Consider the following 14,726-nt stretch of genomic DNA (forward strand, 5'->3'; position numbering starts at 1 on the left):
GAAAATTTTCCTTGATGAATTTTCCAGAATCAAAATTCCTAATTCTATTATCTATAAATTTTTAATAGTTAATATATTGAAGTTTGGTTCTCTTGTTCAATCTACCTTCTATTTTATTAGACAACTTCAATTTTCCTAAAGCATTATACTATTGTATGTAAGCACATAATTAAATCAAAATGTAAAATTAGAAGAGAGTTAAAATGTTAGGTATGAAAAAGAGATAGAAGAATATGAAAAAGATTGAAGAATAAAGACAGAATTCTATGAGAAAAAAAGGAAAATCTGAGAGAAATTAAAAATTTGGCAAAATGCAAAGAGGCTATATTCTCCCCCAAAATATTTACAGATAGTGAAAAAAAACCAAATTTCATTAGTTTATGTAGGAACTCTTAGTCCTTAACATTGGATTAATGTTTTAAATAAGAATACTAGACTCCCCACTCTCTCTTTAGTGTCTTCTTTCCTCTTAAATTGAAATCTATTTCTGCTTAGATATGTTTTTGTATCATTCTAGTGAGTCTCCCATCTACAAATAAGTTGTTTGGGAATTTTTTTTGCAAGTTAGTTGTTAAAAGATGCCTTTTTTTAAAAGGCAGCAAAATATTATTATTGTAATAAAGTTACAATAAATTAGAGGTTCTCAAACCAACCCAAAAACCCTACTTGGCCCATGTTTAGTAAAACTATCATACTAGTATTCTAAGGTAACAGATCAACATTTCTGATATTCCGAATTTCACAGTGAGCAGGCAATCTCCCTCTTATTGCACCACTGCCATCACAGAGGTGAAGGAAACCTTGCTTTCGTTGTTGTTTTCTTTCTTGGGTGATCAGAAACCTGGACTTTCTCTGTGTTCAGCCCTCATTTAGCTCAGCGTTTACCCCCTTTTGTTCCATTTCCCAGATTTTATCTGTCTTCCTTGTTGAATGTTTTACATAAGTCATGTGGCTGATTCTCAACAGGGCTCCTCTTGGGTCTAGGATGGTCCCAAACACCAGAATGAAGGCCAAAAAATCTACTTCCTCGCTGTTGGGGTCTCTGAACGGCCCCAATAAACAGCACTCTTCTTACCCACTTGGGTCGTGAACAATGTGAGGAATAAAACAGAGTATCCCATGAGGCCAAAAATCTCACCTTTGCTCTGAGAGGGACCAGGATGAAGAATGCGGGTTTCTGAATCTCACAGGAAGACACTTACCCACCTAGTCAGGCAGACCACAGGAGGAAGAAGGATGGAGTTGGGTACAGCCTGCTTAGTTATTCCCAAATTGACCAGTAGGTGAAGCAACTCCACCTCTTCTGAAGAGAGTGAGTAAAGAGACAGAAAAGCCAAAAGTATGCTTAGGAAAAGAATTCCCATTTAATGGAAAGTAAGAGTAGGTAAAAGGTTGGTTTTTCTAACTTCTGAGCAGAAAAAGCAGTGCCGAGCTGTAAGGCCATTTGACAATGGCCCCCTCTATTCTTCTCTTTCCATTTTTCATGCAAGAGTCCACCCACCTAGTATGCTAGTGATCTACAAGGCCTTTCTCATGTCTGTATGAGCCATCACCAGCCTTCATCCCACTCTTTTAGCCCTTTCTCAGACATGTAAATAAGAACTCAATCTCCTCTCTCCTCCTTTGCATGAGCCTCCACATGTGTGTAGATTTAGTAGAAGCCAGGAATCCCTTCAAACTGGTCTCCATACTTCTGACAGCTTGCCCTTGAAGGGGAGGCAAACTTTTTCTCTACCCTTTTAGAATCTCCAGCTGGGCCTGAGAATTAAATTGACGTAAGACAGATTAAGAGGAGAAAAGCATATAGATTTTTACATATACATGGGAGGCCCAATAGGAAAATGAAGATCCAAAGAAGTGACTAGATCTAAGTGCTTACGTCCTAGGTTGAACAAAAAGTAGCAGTTGTGGAAAGGTAACTAAAAAATATGGGGAGATTAAGGGTCTGCTTGTACAGATTTCTCTCAGCCTCCACTGCCCATCTCTGGTGATAAGAATGTTCCTTTCCTTCTGGTATAGGGAGGGCATCTTTCACATGGGAGCTTTATCTCCTGCTTCCAGGAGAAAGGAGAGGTCAGAGTGACCTTCTCGTACCTGCTGTTTTTCAAATGTCTTTAGCTCAAAATAATCCTTACGCCGAAGTGGCGTATTTTGGGGTGGCATATTATGCCACCCTTCACTCTCCACTGCTTTACACAGATCTACAAACACAGATCTGATCGTGTGTTCCCTTACCCAAAGCCCTCAGAGAGTCCTCATAGCATCCGGGATGAGATTCTACGTTCTTCACAGTACATGCAATATAAGCCAGTCTGACCTCAGAGTACCTTTCTCTCTTCATCTCCTATCTTCCTTTCTCTCTGCTTTGAACTCTTCTCCCAAACCAGAAAACAAACTACTTTCCTGACTGTTTGCACGTGCTTTTCCCTCTGCTTTTTTCCCTGCTATTTATCTGCTCAAATCCAATTCATCCATCAGGGCCATTGCACAGAGACAAGCACCCACCCCCAGGCTTTCGGCATTCCTCCAGGTCTTGCCTAATTATTTGGGCACCTCTGTTTGATAGAAATTTGTCACATTTTGTTGTGATTATTTTTCACTTGTTCCTCTCCCTTCTCCAGGGAAAGGACCATGTCTTATTCATCATTGTGTTTCCAGGTCTAGCACGGTAGCTGGCACATAATGCTAAACAAATTTATTTTAATAAGATTCGTCTATTCCTTATCATCCAACAATAATGATCACATTGACATTTTCTAAAAACACTACACAGGCATTTCCCCAAACCAGTCATTGTCAAGCTGAGAACAGTCTCCCTAATTAATAATGTCTGAGGTTTTTTTTAACCTTCTAATCTGATATTGTAAGTGGCAGAACAAAAATTTTAATCTAGGCTTGTCAAACCCCACACTCTTTCTGCTACACCTCTGGCTTCCTGTGACAAATGGCCTTGCATAGCAAATGTAGTCTTCTCCGTATTCTATGTAGGCAGATCACCCCTACTCCACCAATTCCCTTTTCTCGGCAAAGAAATCAGTGACAGTTAAAAAAAAGAAAACCAACCTGGGCAATTGGGAAGCCCACTAGGTATGTATTAAAGGGAACAACTATAAAGCCAAATGCAACTTTAGAACAATAAATAACACAAGGCACGATATTGAACTATATTGCCATGCCCACAACCACTCACATTCTTAGTCTAATTCTCTTTCCTAGTTTATGTTCTTTCATTAGACTCTGAGTTAGACTTCTATACATTACTACACACTTAATAAAGATATTTCATTTTTCCTGGTGTGCTTCCAGAGACCTCGCATGCAGTGAAGGTTTTATGGTCCTGTGCGGTGCAGCAGATGTCATTCCATTTGCCTAAGTCCTGCTGACATTTGGAGACGTGGATTAATTGAGCTACAGAATGAAATTTAATTAAAATTAAATACAGACTTGGCCATTGTATCTGTTCATTTCCTGCACTCTAGTGTGTGTATTTGCAGGCAGCGCCATAGTTAATTTGTTTAATCAGGATGCTCTGTGGGGGAAGCTGCACTTTGTTTTATGCTGAAAGACTGAAGGTGTGGAGGATGCCAGGTTGGATTTCATTACACACAGTGCGAGCTGTGCAAATGATGCTACTGATGAGCCTCGGAGGGCTACCTGAGGGAGCAAAGTTGCTCCATATGAACCTGTAGAGAGACAACTTGTCATAGACAAGGTTTAGTGATGTCTTTTAAAGTGACATTATGTGACCACAGGAATCTCATCTATTACCCATTACCATGTTGCCATAGTATTTGTTCGTTCTGACATTCGTTCATCCACTCATTCAACGAAGATTTTTTGAGTATCAACTCTGTGCTAGTCCCTGAGTTTCAGATAGACACCACTATTAGTGGTAATCGTATTCTTTTTGCCAGGAAGCAACTGAGGAAGTTTGCCACTTCCTGAACGTGCATTTTTTTAGAACGAGATTTTACAGGATATTGAAAGGTCATCTCCAAAGTGAGGAGGAACTATATTTCTTTAGGTTGTGATGAGATTGTACTAGGGCAAGGAGGTAGATCTCACCCTTCCTTTGAGCTCGATTTCAAAGGCCATCTACGTCTAGGGGGGCTCTCCTGATTCCTGCAGTGAGAAATGAACTCTATCTCAAAAACTCTCCAAAGTTCTTTGTATTTTATCTATCTTCCTATCCTCCTTTCTGGATTATAAGATTTTTGTCAACATCTTTCAATCTTGAAAAATGCTTAGGCCAGTGCAGCATCTCCAGCATGTGCTCAAAGACTATCTCTTCAATATATTGTCAAGCATGTATATTCCTGGGTGGTGGGCATTTGCTGTTTTAGCAGTCTAGTATCGCTTCCCCCTTTTTGAGGCAATAGTACCCTGCCTCTGCTTTGCGGAATCACTCCTCCCAAACCTATGTGCCTCAGGTAAAGTTGAGTGAGCTGGAGACTGAGCCAATTAGTGCTTTTGGTCCCCTTAGCCTCTGTGATTCATTCAGAAATGGGCACATGATTCACACCAGCCTACTTGGGGACTATAATACGACATTCTAAGGCTTTGATTGCTATTCTGTTGTTTATGAAAGGATGCAACCCATGAGCTCCCTTCTTCTGCAAGAGGAGAATTGTCTGAAAACTGAGCCAACCCGGCTAAAATGAAATCAAGAGAATAGTCCCTTATTATTTTTCAAGGTTCTATTGCTTCTCTGTTATCTTAGCCAATGAGTTTTTCCTTAAGTTGGTTTGATTTGGGCTTTCTGGCTCTAGCATACAAAACCATACCTGACCAGCCTCATTATAACTGTCATATAATGCTGGAGTCACTTATAGGGCACTCCCTATTCCGTAAGCTCCTTAAGGACAGGGACCTTGCCTCTTTATCTAGTGACATATTGACTACCCCAGGGCCTAGAACCATGTGCACTCAATAATTATTTTGTGAAATGAAAGAGTAAATGTAAATTCAGGTGATTATGTGATTATGTCAACAAAAAATTTCCTAACTCTCTTTATTTTCCATAGACATAGTGATGTTGATGATAAGGATGTAGTCAAAAAGAAAACAACAAAATTTATATTATGTGTTTAACTCTCAATAAAGAGAACTAATTTGGATTATTGAACTATGGAGTTTTTGAGAGAAATGTTACATCTATTTCATCTTAACATAACCAGCATCATCTATCATATTACCATGCCTGTGATAGGGGCTCCATAAATATTTGTTGCACAAACAAATAGATGAATAGGGATATAACAGCAGGTTTTTGGCAGTTTTGCAATATTAATGAAGCCATTTTGCTAATTTTAGACTTCATTTATTCAACTGGTATTTACTGAGCACCTGCTATGTGCATGGTACTATGGTATGGACTTCAAGGGGTAAATGAGTGGTCCTCAGTGAGTTTACACTAGAGATGAAAAATCAAATTCGCACGGAAATAACTAGAATGCCAGGCTTAAAACAATTTTTGCCATAAGAGTCATAAATAAAGTGTAAAGGGAACTCTAAGAAAAAAATATGCTTACTGAGAAACTGTGTGCCATGTATTCATCAGAGTGCTTTATTTTTCAAGATTGGCTCCTGATGTCTGTCTGTACAGGGGTAGTTGGATAGACAGGCAGAGCATGACCAACAGTCCTTTTCTCATAGAATATATTACAAAGATTCTCCTTTGCTATGTGGCTGCTGCTGCTGTTTACCTCTTAGTCTCATTTGGCCCAATGCCTTTACTCCAAAAGAGCCACTCTGTTTCTATTTGTGGCGTAGCAGACCAGTCTGTTGACTGTTGTGGCTTCTCAGCAGTCAACTACTTTGCCACATGTTTTTGATGTTGTAATTCAGTGCTCCTTTCAAGTGTTGCTCCTGCCCCCTCCCCTTGTGGTTGCCCCACTTTACTTCACCAGCTGCTTGAGTATTCCACTGCCGTCCGTTCTCCACATCCATCCTGCCCAGAGGAGTTGTGTTGTGACAGCATAGCTTCAATGCTAGTAGACTGGCTACTTTCCAGTATTGTGCAGTTGGTGATCCAGCCTCCTAGGAAACATACCATGTAGTAGGATTTGTAACTCACATTTTCTAAAGCAATTTAAGGCAAGTCCAAAAGTTGTTGTTAAAAATCTTGCCCGATATTTGGAGTCTGTGAGTCCTCTTTTATTTACTCTTGTTTAGAGTTTTTAAAGAAGAATTAATCCTGCTTCCATTTAAAACTGAGCTTCAGTTGACTTGTCTCTGATGGAACACCTCATTGCTTGGTTAAACTTGAGCAGGATTTCATCCTCATTCACTTCTCAGTGTGTGATGAATATGGTAACAATCAGTGTTTGAAGCCGCCCACACAAATGAGCCCCCAATCACATGACTAGGCTTGTATAATCACAACCTTCCTTGTTTCCTTTGTATTGCTTCATTGATACACTAATTCACCAGACATTTACTGAGCACCTACTGTAGTGGTTCTCAAACTTTTGGTCTCGGCACACTTTTACATTCATAAAAACTATTGAGGACTCCAAAGAGCTTTTGTTTATGCCGATTATTTCTATCAATATTTGGTATATTAGAAATTAAAACTGAGAAGTTTTAAAAATATTTGTTAGTTCACTTGGAAATAACAATAAACCAATTACATATTAACCTAAATAACATGTTTTATGAAAAATAACTTTATTTTCCAAAACCAAAAAATTAATAATAAGAGTGACATTGCTTTACATTTTTCCACATCTGTTTGTCAGGCTTAATACAACTGGATTCTCTTATCTGTTTCTGCATTGAATCTGTTTTGATAGGTTGCTTTGATTGAAGTATATGGGAAAAAATCTGACCTCACACAGATATATAGGAATATTTTTATTACCACTTCAGATAATTGTGGATAGATTTTTAATACACATCAAAACTCAACAAATGGTGGCTTCTTAAAGGTTAGTTGCAATGTGGAATCTGAAACCCTATCGCACATTTCAAATGGATCTGTGACCATCTAACATTTAGTAAATTCATATATCGTTCATTTCGAAAACATTGGCTCACTGAGCTACACAGATCTTCAAATGTTGATACATTTCATTATACAATACTGAAAAATTATAATTATTAATGTTGTCACTGATCTCATCAGAAAAATCTTTAAACATTAGGAAGCTGCTAAGTTTATGGTGGCAGATACAAGTTATCCAAAATTCTGATTTTGCTTGGATGTTTGAATTTTATCATTGGTAACAAATATTGTCCGTTGCTTTCCTTGAAATGACTGTCTCACTTCATTCATTTTTGAGAAAATATCTGCCAGATACGTGTCAGTTGTTCTTTCAAGTAAAAATGGCGTTCCATGACAAAAGTAGCTAGGTTAGCCCACAACTCAATCACACAAGTACTTTTACTCAAGACAGCCATTGTATCTTGGTATGCAGGGACGTGCTTTGTGAGACCTTCCCATTTCATTACCCAGAATATTCAAAATATGTAAACTTAAGGGTCAAGATTCAATAAAATTGATTATTTTCACTGCCTCATCAATGGCGTCTCTAAGTCAGACTAGCATTTTATTTTTTGATACAACTTTATTTTTCAATGCAACTGCACATCAGTGAAGAATACAACAAGCACTAATAGAGTTTGGTGTGCTACTGCACTGATTGGTGCAAAGGCTTGATAAGCAGTGCATAGGTCCATGCCCAGGATCCAAACCAGTGAACTCCAGACCGCCAAAGAAGAGTGCCCGAACTTAACCCCTACGCCACTGGGCCGGCCTCAGAAATTGCCATTTTTGTGGATCAAAAGTTTTGAATATTCGCAGTTTCATATGGTTCAACCTATAGAATAAAATATACATTTCTGTGTGTATAAAGAATCATGTCATAAAAATAGTTTAGATCTAAGTGAATACAAAACTAGTACACAACCAGCATGAAACGCAGAGAGCTCTAGAGAGTTTCTAAGTTGAAGAGAGATAAATACTAGAAAATTTATACAGGTAGAAGGGGCAGAACCCTTTCCAAGTAGAGGAAATAGTCTGAGGAAAAGTTCAGAAATGGATATAAATCCAAGTAAAGGATATTTATGACCTACTTAAGATGCAGAGCTCTGTTTCTGAGGCTTGAAAAATAAAGAGAAATTGTATTGGGGAAGGAATGGGCAGTTTGAGAGTTTTTCAGTTGCCGATCTGACAAAGTTAACTTTGATGTAGAAAAACAAAGCTGTAGAAGATTATCTAGTCATTTATTCAACACACATGTATTAAATGATTACCATGTGCCAAACACTGTGCTAGGCACTAGAGGGGTCAAAACTCATCATTTAGTCATAGAACTCCTACTTTAGTCATTGAACAAGATTTGTGCTTTGATCACATGGTAGTGATGATCCTAAACAGCTGGTCATAACACATTGTTATATGTGTGTTTAATGTGTTATCAGAACACAGATGAGTAATCAATTAATTCAGCTTGGGGGCAAAGAGAAAAAACTGCATGTAAGAGATAACATGTGAGATTGAATGAAAGGGGTAATAGGAATTGGCCAACTAGAAATGGGGACGGGATATGCAGGGCTGAGGAGATTGCATTGGCAAAGGCACAGAGATGTGGAAAATCTTGGCACTGTTTAAAAATAGAGAGGATGGTTCATTGTGGTGAGAAAGTAGGAAACATGGGAAGTGTGGTTGGAAATGTCAGTTGGATTCAGGGAGCAACGATCTCTGTACTCTCTACTGCAGTAAGCCTTTGAAGACTTCTTCTTATGAGGCTATCCTGGCAGATCAGAGGATGGTCAGGAGGGAGAGATACTGCAGGCTTGGAAAACAATTAGAAGACTAAGCCAGAGATACTGAGGACTGGAATCCCTGCAGTGCGACAGGCAGGAAAGGAGAGCAAACAATTTGGGAACTCTTTGGAGGAAGAATTAATAAAATATGTTGGGTGATTGTGGAAAGAGCAAAAGATCATTCATTGCTTGTAGCAGAGCAAGGTAATGGCATTAAAAAGATAAGACATATTGGATACAGAGGTCTTGGGGAAAGAGAATGATTTTGTTTGGGGACATAGAAAGATCAGGGCTAAAATGTAAATTTGAGAGTCATTAGTATACAGGCGATGTTGAAGAAATGGGAGCAAATGATCACCAATGGAGAAGCCATATGGAGTAGGAAGAGAAGAGAGCACCAATCACAGGAACCATATTCCGGCAGATGTGAGAAGAAGACGGATTTTAAGTGGGACAGAATCAAGTAAGAAGTCAAGTTCTCTAGAGAAGAACTGACGTGGCCTAGATTCAAGGGACAGTAGTGGGGTAGAGTGAGAGGGCATATATGACAGACTATTTGGTGGAAAAATCTTTGACGACTTGGACTTGAGCCAGATGTTATTAGTGTTGCTGCAACTAGAAGAGCAGGACAAGCAGGTCTTCCTAGGCTGTTTTCTCTGATTGGATATCTTGCTTTTTATATTTCTTTCAAGATTTCTGAAGCACCTAGTGGCCTAGAACTCAATAAAATTAGGAGAGGTTTGGGTGCCATGTATAGCTCAGTAATAAGGTTTCTATCTCAAGGTGTCATAGAGCCACTGGGAACCACCTTTAGCATGTCTTCCAGTGTCTGTTTCTAGAGGGCAGAATAACTCTACACTGGGTCTGAGATGGAGTCATCATAGGGCTGCAAGGAGTAGAGAAGACTGAGTTTCCCTCTGGGCAGAAACAAAGTGACTTTGTTGGGGACCTACATCCACACAGTCCCCCTATTTGCTTGCTTACAATCTTGCCCTCACTCAGAAAGCCCTTCATCCCTATTTCCATCAATCTTACTTCATTAAGATCAAGTTAAAAGCTCACATTCACGATGAAATCTAACCCTATTCATCCATTCCCACTCTGTTCATTCCCATACTCCACACCTTTTTTGCTTTACCCCTTGATCCGTTTTTAAATGTTCCTTTGCAGTTATCATATGCTTGTAATTATTCTGAACAGTTATGTATATTTTTGCACACCAACTACCCATTTTCAGCTCATTCTTTACATTTTCTTTTACTCCCAAAACATCTACTAAAGATCACCAAATTGTAGCTACTTATCAATGCTTAAATTAATAAGTACACACACACTCACTCACATGATCTCTTTGAATTATTTCTGTTCATATACATCCACATGTTCAAAGACTGGGCATTATGCTAATCCCTGGGATTATAACTGTGAGCAAGCGAGGCATGGTGCCCGTCCTCATGGAGCTTGCCATCTCGTGGTAGGAAAGACGTACAAATAGTAAGTGTGGTAAGTGCTATAAAAAGGGGTATGAAGATCAGAGAAGCCTTCCTGGTCAAAGAGGCTTTCAGGCTGAGACCTGAAGTACCGAGTTAGCTAAGAAAAGGTGAAGAGTACACAGGGAGTTGTTCCAAGTGCATCTGAATGGAAGATGTTCATTGTGCCCAGAGGTAGAGTCTGAGAGAGGGGTGTGGTGACAGAAAGTGTCACTATGAGGCTGGAGCCCAGTCTTAAATGTCACATAAGCTTTGTGAAGAAACTTGAATGTTATCTGAATGGTAATTAGAAGCCATTAAGATTTTTTTAAGGTGAGATTGGCATAGCAGTATTTGTAATTTTTATAGCTAGCTCTTTTTAATTATTGAAAAAGTAGCATATATCACAGCATAAAAGGGCTCCCCAAGGACAGTCATTGTGAACATTTCTTATGCAGTTTTTCAGAGAATTCTATCTATACGTAGACATGCATATATATGTATTTGTATCCTTTTTTCACACGAGAAAGAGCATGTTGTACACACTGTTCTGTATCTTATTTTTTCCACTTGACAATATAACATGGAGATTTTTCCATGTGATCTCATGAAGATCCATGTTATTCTTTTTAACTGCAGCCTAATATTCAGGAATATGGGTTTCCATAAATTATTTGACCAAAATCCAATTGATGAATATTTACATTATCTTCCCTTTTTACTTATTGCAAAAGTTGCTGCAAGAAGCATCCTTGTTTGTTTATCTTTGTGTAGATATGCCAGTATTTCTGAAGGGTATATTTCTAAAACTAGAAAAGTCTAATTGAAGGGAACCAGTATTTCTGAAGGGTATATTTCTAAAACTAGAAAAGTCTAATTGAAGGGAACTATTATTTAAATTTTTAAATAGATAAAAATGTTTGAACTTTAATAGATATTCTAAATTTCCCTCCAAAGAGGTTCTGCTAATTTACATACCCATCAATAGTATATGATAGGGCTTATTTTCCCCACATGCTCAAATTTTTAAATTTTTCTCAATCCGATAGGTGAAAATGATGTCTAATTTTAATTTGCATTTCCTTTAAGCATCTTTTCAGACTCTTAAAACCCATATTATTTTTATGTATATTGACTGCTTATATCCTTTGCCCATATTTCTTTTAGATACTGATATATAAGAGTTCTTTATTGATTAGCAAAATTAACTCTTTGCTCTATGTATTGCAAATATTTTTCCCAGTTTATGATTTATCTTGTGATTTTTCTTGGGAATTTTTTCTGAGGAGATTTTAAAAAATTTCATGTATTCATAATTATCAATCTTTTCCTTTATCATTTTTGAAAAATAGTTTGGAAAGATCTTCCTTCTGTAACATGAAGAGTGAATTAGAACAGGATGAGATAAAACCAATTGGGAGACTATTAGGATAATTCTGTAGGGAAATGATGGTGGCCTGAATTAAGACAGTGGCAGTGGGAATAGATGGAAATAAACAAGTTTGTGAAAACGGAATTGAAAGCATCTGAACTTGGAGATTGGTTGGACATAGGAGAAGGAAGAGATATGTTTCAGGGAGGATACGCAGGTTTCCTGGCTTGGGCAACTGAGTAGATGGTTCGCTAAGATGGAGAACAACTGGGAAAGAATATCTGGTTTCAGGAAGAGAGTAGATGCCAAATTCAGTTAGGGCACATAGAGTTTGAGATGGCTATGGACTGTCTGAGGATAGATACTTAGTAGGTAGGTGGTTATTTGGGTCTGGAGCACAGTAAAGAGAAAGATTTGAGTCATCAGCACATTGATGCTACTGAAGCCATGGGAATGGATGAGACCATCCAGTATGTAAAAGGAGAGACAAGATGCAATGCTGAGGTATAACCACATATTGAAGACTGAGAATTGGGAGGAAAACTGGGAGAGGGTGATATCTTTGAAGTGAAGGGAAAAGAATATGTATTTTAGAGATTAATTGGATGTTGGCAGAGCTGAACCTATGTATAAACTACTAACTGGAACCCAGCAGGATAAAAGTGTGCTCAAACGATTAAACAAAAACAGCTACAACAGCAAAACAAAATCATAGGAAGGCAATATTACGTGTTATTATGGGCAGTGAGTGTGGATAATTTATGAGAAGATGCTTTTTTAGTAATTCCCGTGGACTATTTTATTTTATTTATATCTACCCTGTTGAGGCTGTGGAACTTTATTTTACAGGTGACCAGTCTCTGTCAGTCCTTGCTTTCTTATCCCATCAACCTACCAACATTAATTTGTATGCATGGTTAACCTTTCCCAATTCAACTGGGTGATTCCACTGCTTTTCACAGATAAATACTTATGTGAAACATCCCAGATATGAATTTTATTCGATATTTCTTAAGGATGACAGCTGCATCCCTATGTATTCAGTCAATAACATTTTGGAAATGTTACCTGTTGTTTTTAAACTAAATTATGCCATTATCAGATATTCTACACAGTATTATTTTAAGATGAGATAGGAAAAATGGATCATAATTAAAACAAAAATATAACATTTTACTTAACTTGAAAATGGAAGCTTGGATTTTTAGTGTTCTGATTTTATACTAAAATACCTGCTGAATTCTTGTTGTTGGTTTCCTTTGGAAAATTGCCAATTGAAGCTCCTTTTACAAAGATGAGTGCCAAATCATACTGCCTTAGTGCTGTTGAGTTCTCTACTGTAATTGAAATCACATTAAAGGTAGGTATACTACCAGTGTGAACTACAAACACCTCTTGATTCAAGGAGAGAGGTCACAGTAAGCAGCAGAGACCAAATGAACTCTGGCTTTCTTATTCTATCCTTTATTTCTGTAAATAAGAAATGTACTGATGTTGAATGCATCCTGACTTCAGAAACTTATAATTTGAAATTGGAGACCTCCAGAACTATTTTGGAAAGACTTTTAAACCTGGGCAACTCCCTGCTGTTATAAAGACTGACGGTGCTCCTGAACTGTAACAAGAAGATTTTATATAAGACTGTTCTTACTAGAACCTGTTTTATATAAGAACACACTTAAAAAGCTAATTTCTTTTCTCCTTTTTGCACTGCAATCCACAAAGTGTGACTAATAATAGATTTAAATTTGCTAAGTGCATTCACTCCTTTGTGCCATCATAAAGAGAATCTATTACTGTAAAATTGAGGCTTAGTTCCAAATTGTGCCATTATGAAGTTTTCTTCCAGCAATGTTTTGTCTCTAATACACTTCCCTCATTGTAATTCTATTGCAAACCTGATGTCTAGCATCAAGTCTCACAATAATTATTTTAAATTGCTACTAGGAACAGTAGTCCTGGTGGGATATATTACTACCATTCTAACAAGATGAATTTCAATGCACTTGTAGCCATATTATAGTATATTATGAAAGAAAATCTTCGAATTTTACATCTACAGACATGCATGTAACACAAAAATAATTTTTATAAACTTCAAAATGCTTATGTTGAACTTCGATTTAAACTAATTATAAGTCACAAGAACAAATTAGGATACTAACTACATGGCCCATTAATAGCGTGCTGAGTGACTTGAAATGAATAAATGATTATAAATATAAAAATAATAGTAATGCTACTGCTTGGAATAATTATGCATATAAATATATTTATATGATAGATTTTAAAGATAATATAAATTAGATTACTATAGAAGAAAGACATCAGAAAACTATTAAAAATGAAGCTGACATAAAACTTTGTCCCTAATTTAATCTTTCCCGATGTTTAGGGGTCATTTAAATAAATGAACTACCCAAAAAAGTGTGTTTAAAAATAATTTATTGTATAGTAGAAACTTCAAAAGAGTCATGTTCAGCAACCTAAAACTGATTGAGTCATTATTTTGCTAATATATCATAGATGGGTATACTACCAGAAATCAACATGGGAAGCACTGGAAAACATTTTAAGCCATCGTGAAACTTAGAGAATTGTTTAACAGTAGTGTTATGAAATATACTGTGTTTCATGAGTGATTTCACATTCTTACTGAGGGCATTCTAAAATTCACCTTACTAATAAGTTGCCTACAGGCTTACAAATAATTGGGGAGATGATCACTTTAGATTCACTAGAGGTATGAATCTTGAATTTGGAGCATAACAAAATTATTGTGAAGAAAAAGTAGAGCCAAGCTTCCCTGTTATAGATAAAATGATGGTCTGAGATCAAAAGCTAGTGCAATCATAATGATGTAAATAATTCGGCACATAAAATTTAGAAGAAAGTCCAAGTATCAATTCTGTATCTGCAGGAATTCTCTTTAAAAAATGTTTGCCTACACCCCAAATGAAAATCACTTAGCTACCTAGTGAAATTTAAAGTTACTCCCTGGAGTCAACCAAATGGGAAAAGTAAATCTGCATACTTTACAAAAAGGGGCAGCTGAATTTACATAAGCAATTCAGTATTTTACCTTAAATAGTAATGGAATGAACTATATTACACAC

At 37.2% G+C, this 14,726-nt stretch overlaps 1 protein-coding gene across 50 annotated transcripts in view; it reads left to right on the forward strand.

The window, feature by feature from the left end:
• Positions 1–14,726, forward strand: part of KIAA0825 (KIAA0825 ortholog) — a 366,519-nt gene that overhangs the window by 264,487 nt on the left and 87,306 nt on the right. For 6 of the 50 annotated variants that reach the window (XR_011525678.1, XR_011525676.1, XR_011525668.1 and 3 more), the window contains one exon: positions 3,307–3,448. The exons of the other annotated variants lie outside the window; for them this stretch is intronic. Coding sequence is in view for 3 of the 6 variants with exons in the window: in XM_070571388.1 (XP_070427489.1) it covers positions 3,307–3,373 (67 nt within the window). In the remaining 3 variants the exon portion in view is untranslated. Of the gene's footprint in view, positions 1–3,306; positions 3,449–14,726 lie in introns of those variants that run through there. 50 annotated transcript variants of the gene reach the window in all.

This window comes from Equus przewalskii, chromosome 13 (genome assembly GCF_037783145.1).
Source record: "Equus przewalskii isolate Varuska chromosome 13, EquPr2, whole genome shotgun sequence".
NCBI lineage: Eukaryota > Metazoa > Chordata > Mammalia > Perissodactyla > Equidae > Equus > Equus przewalskii.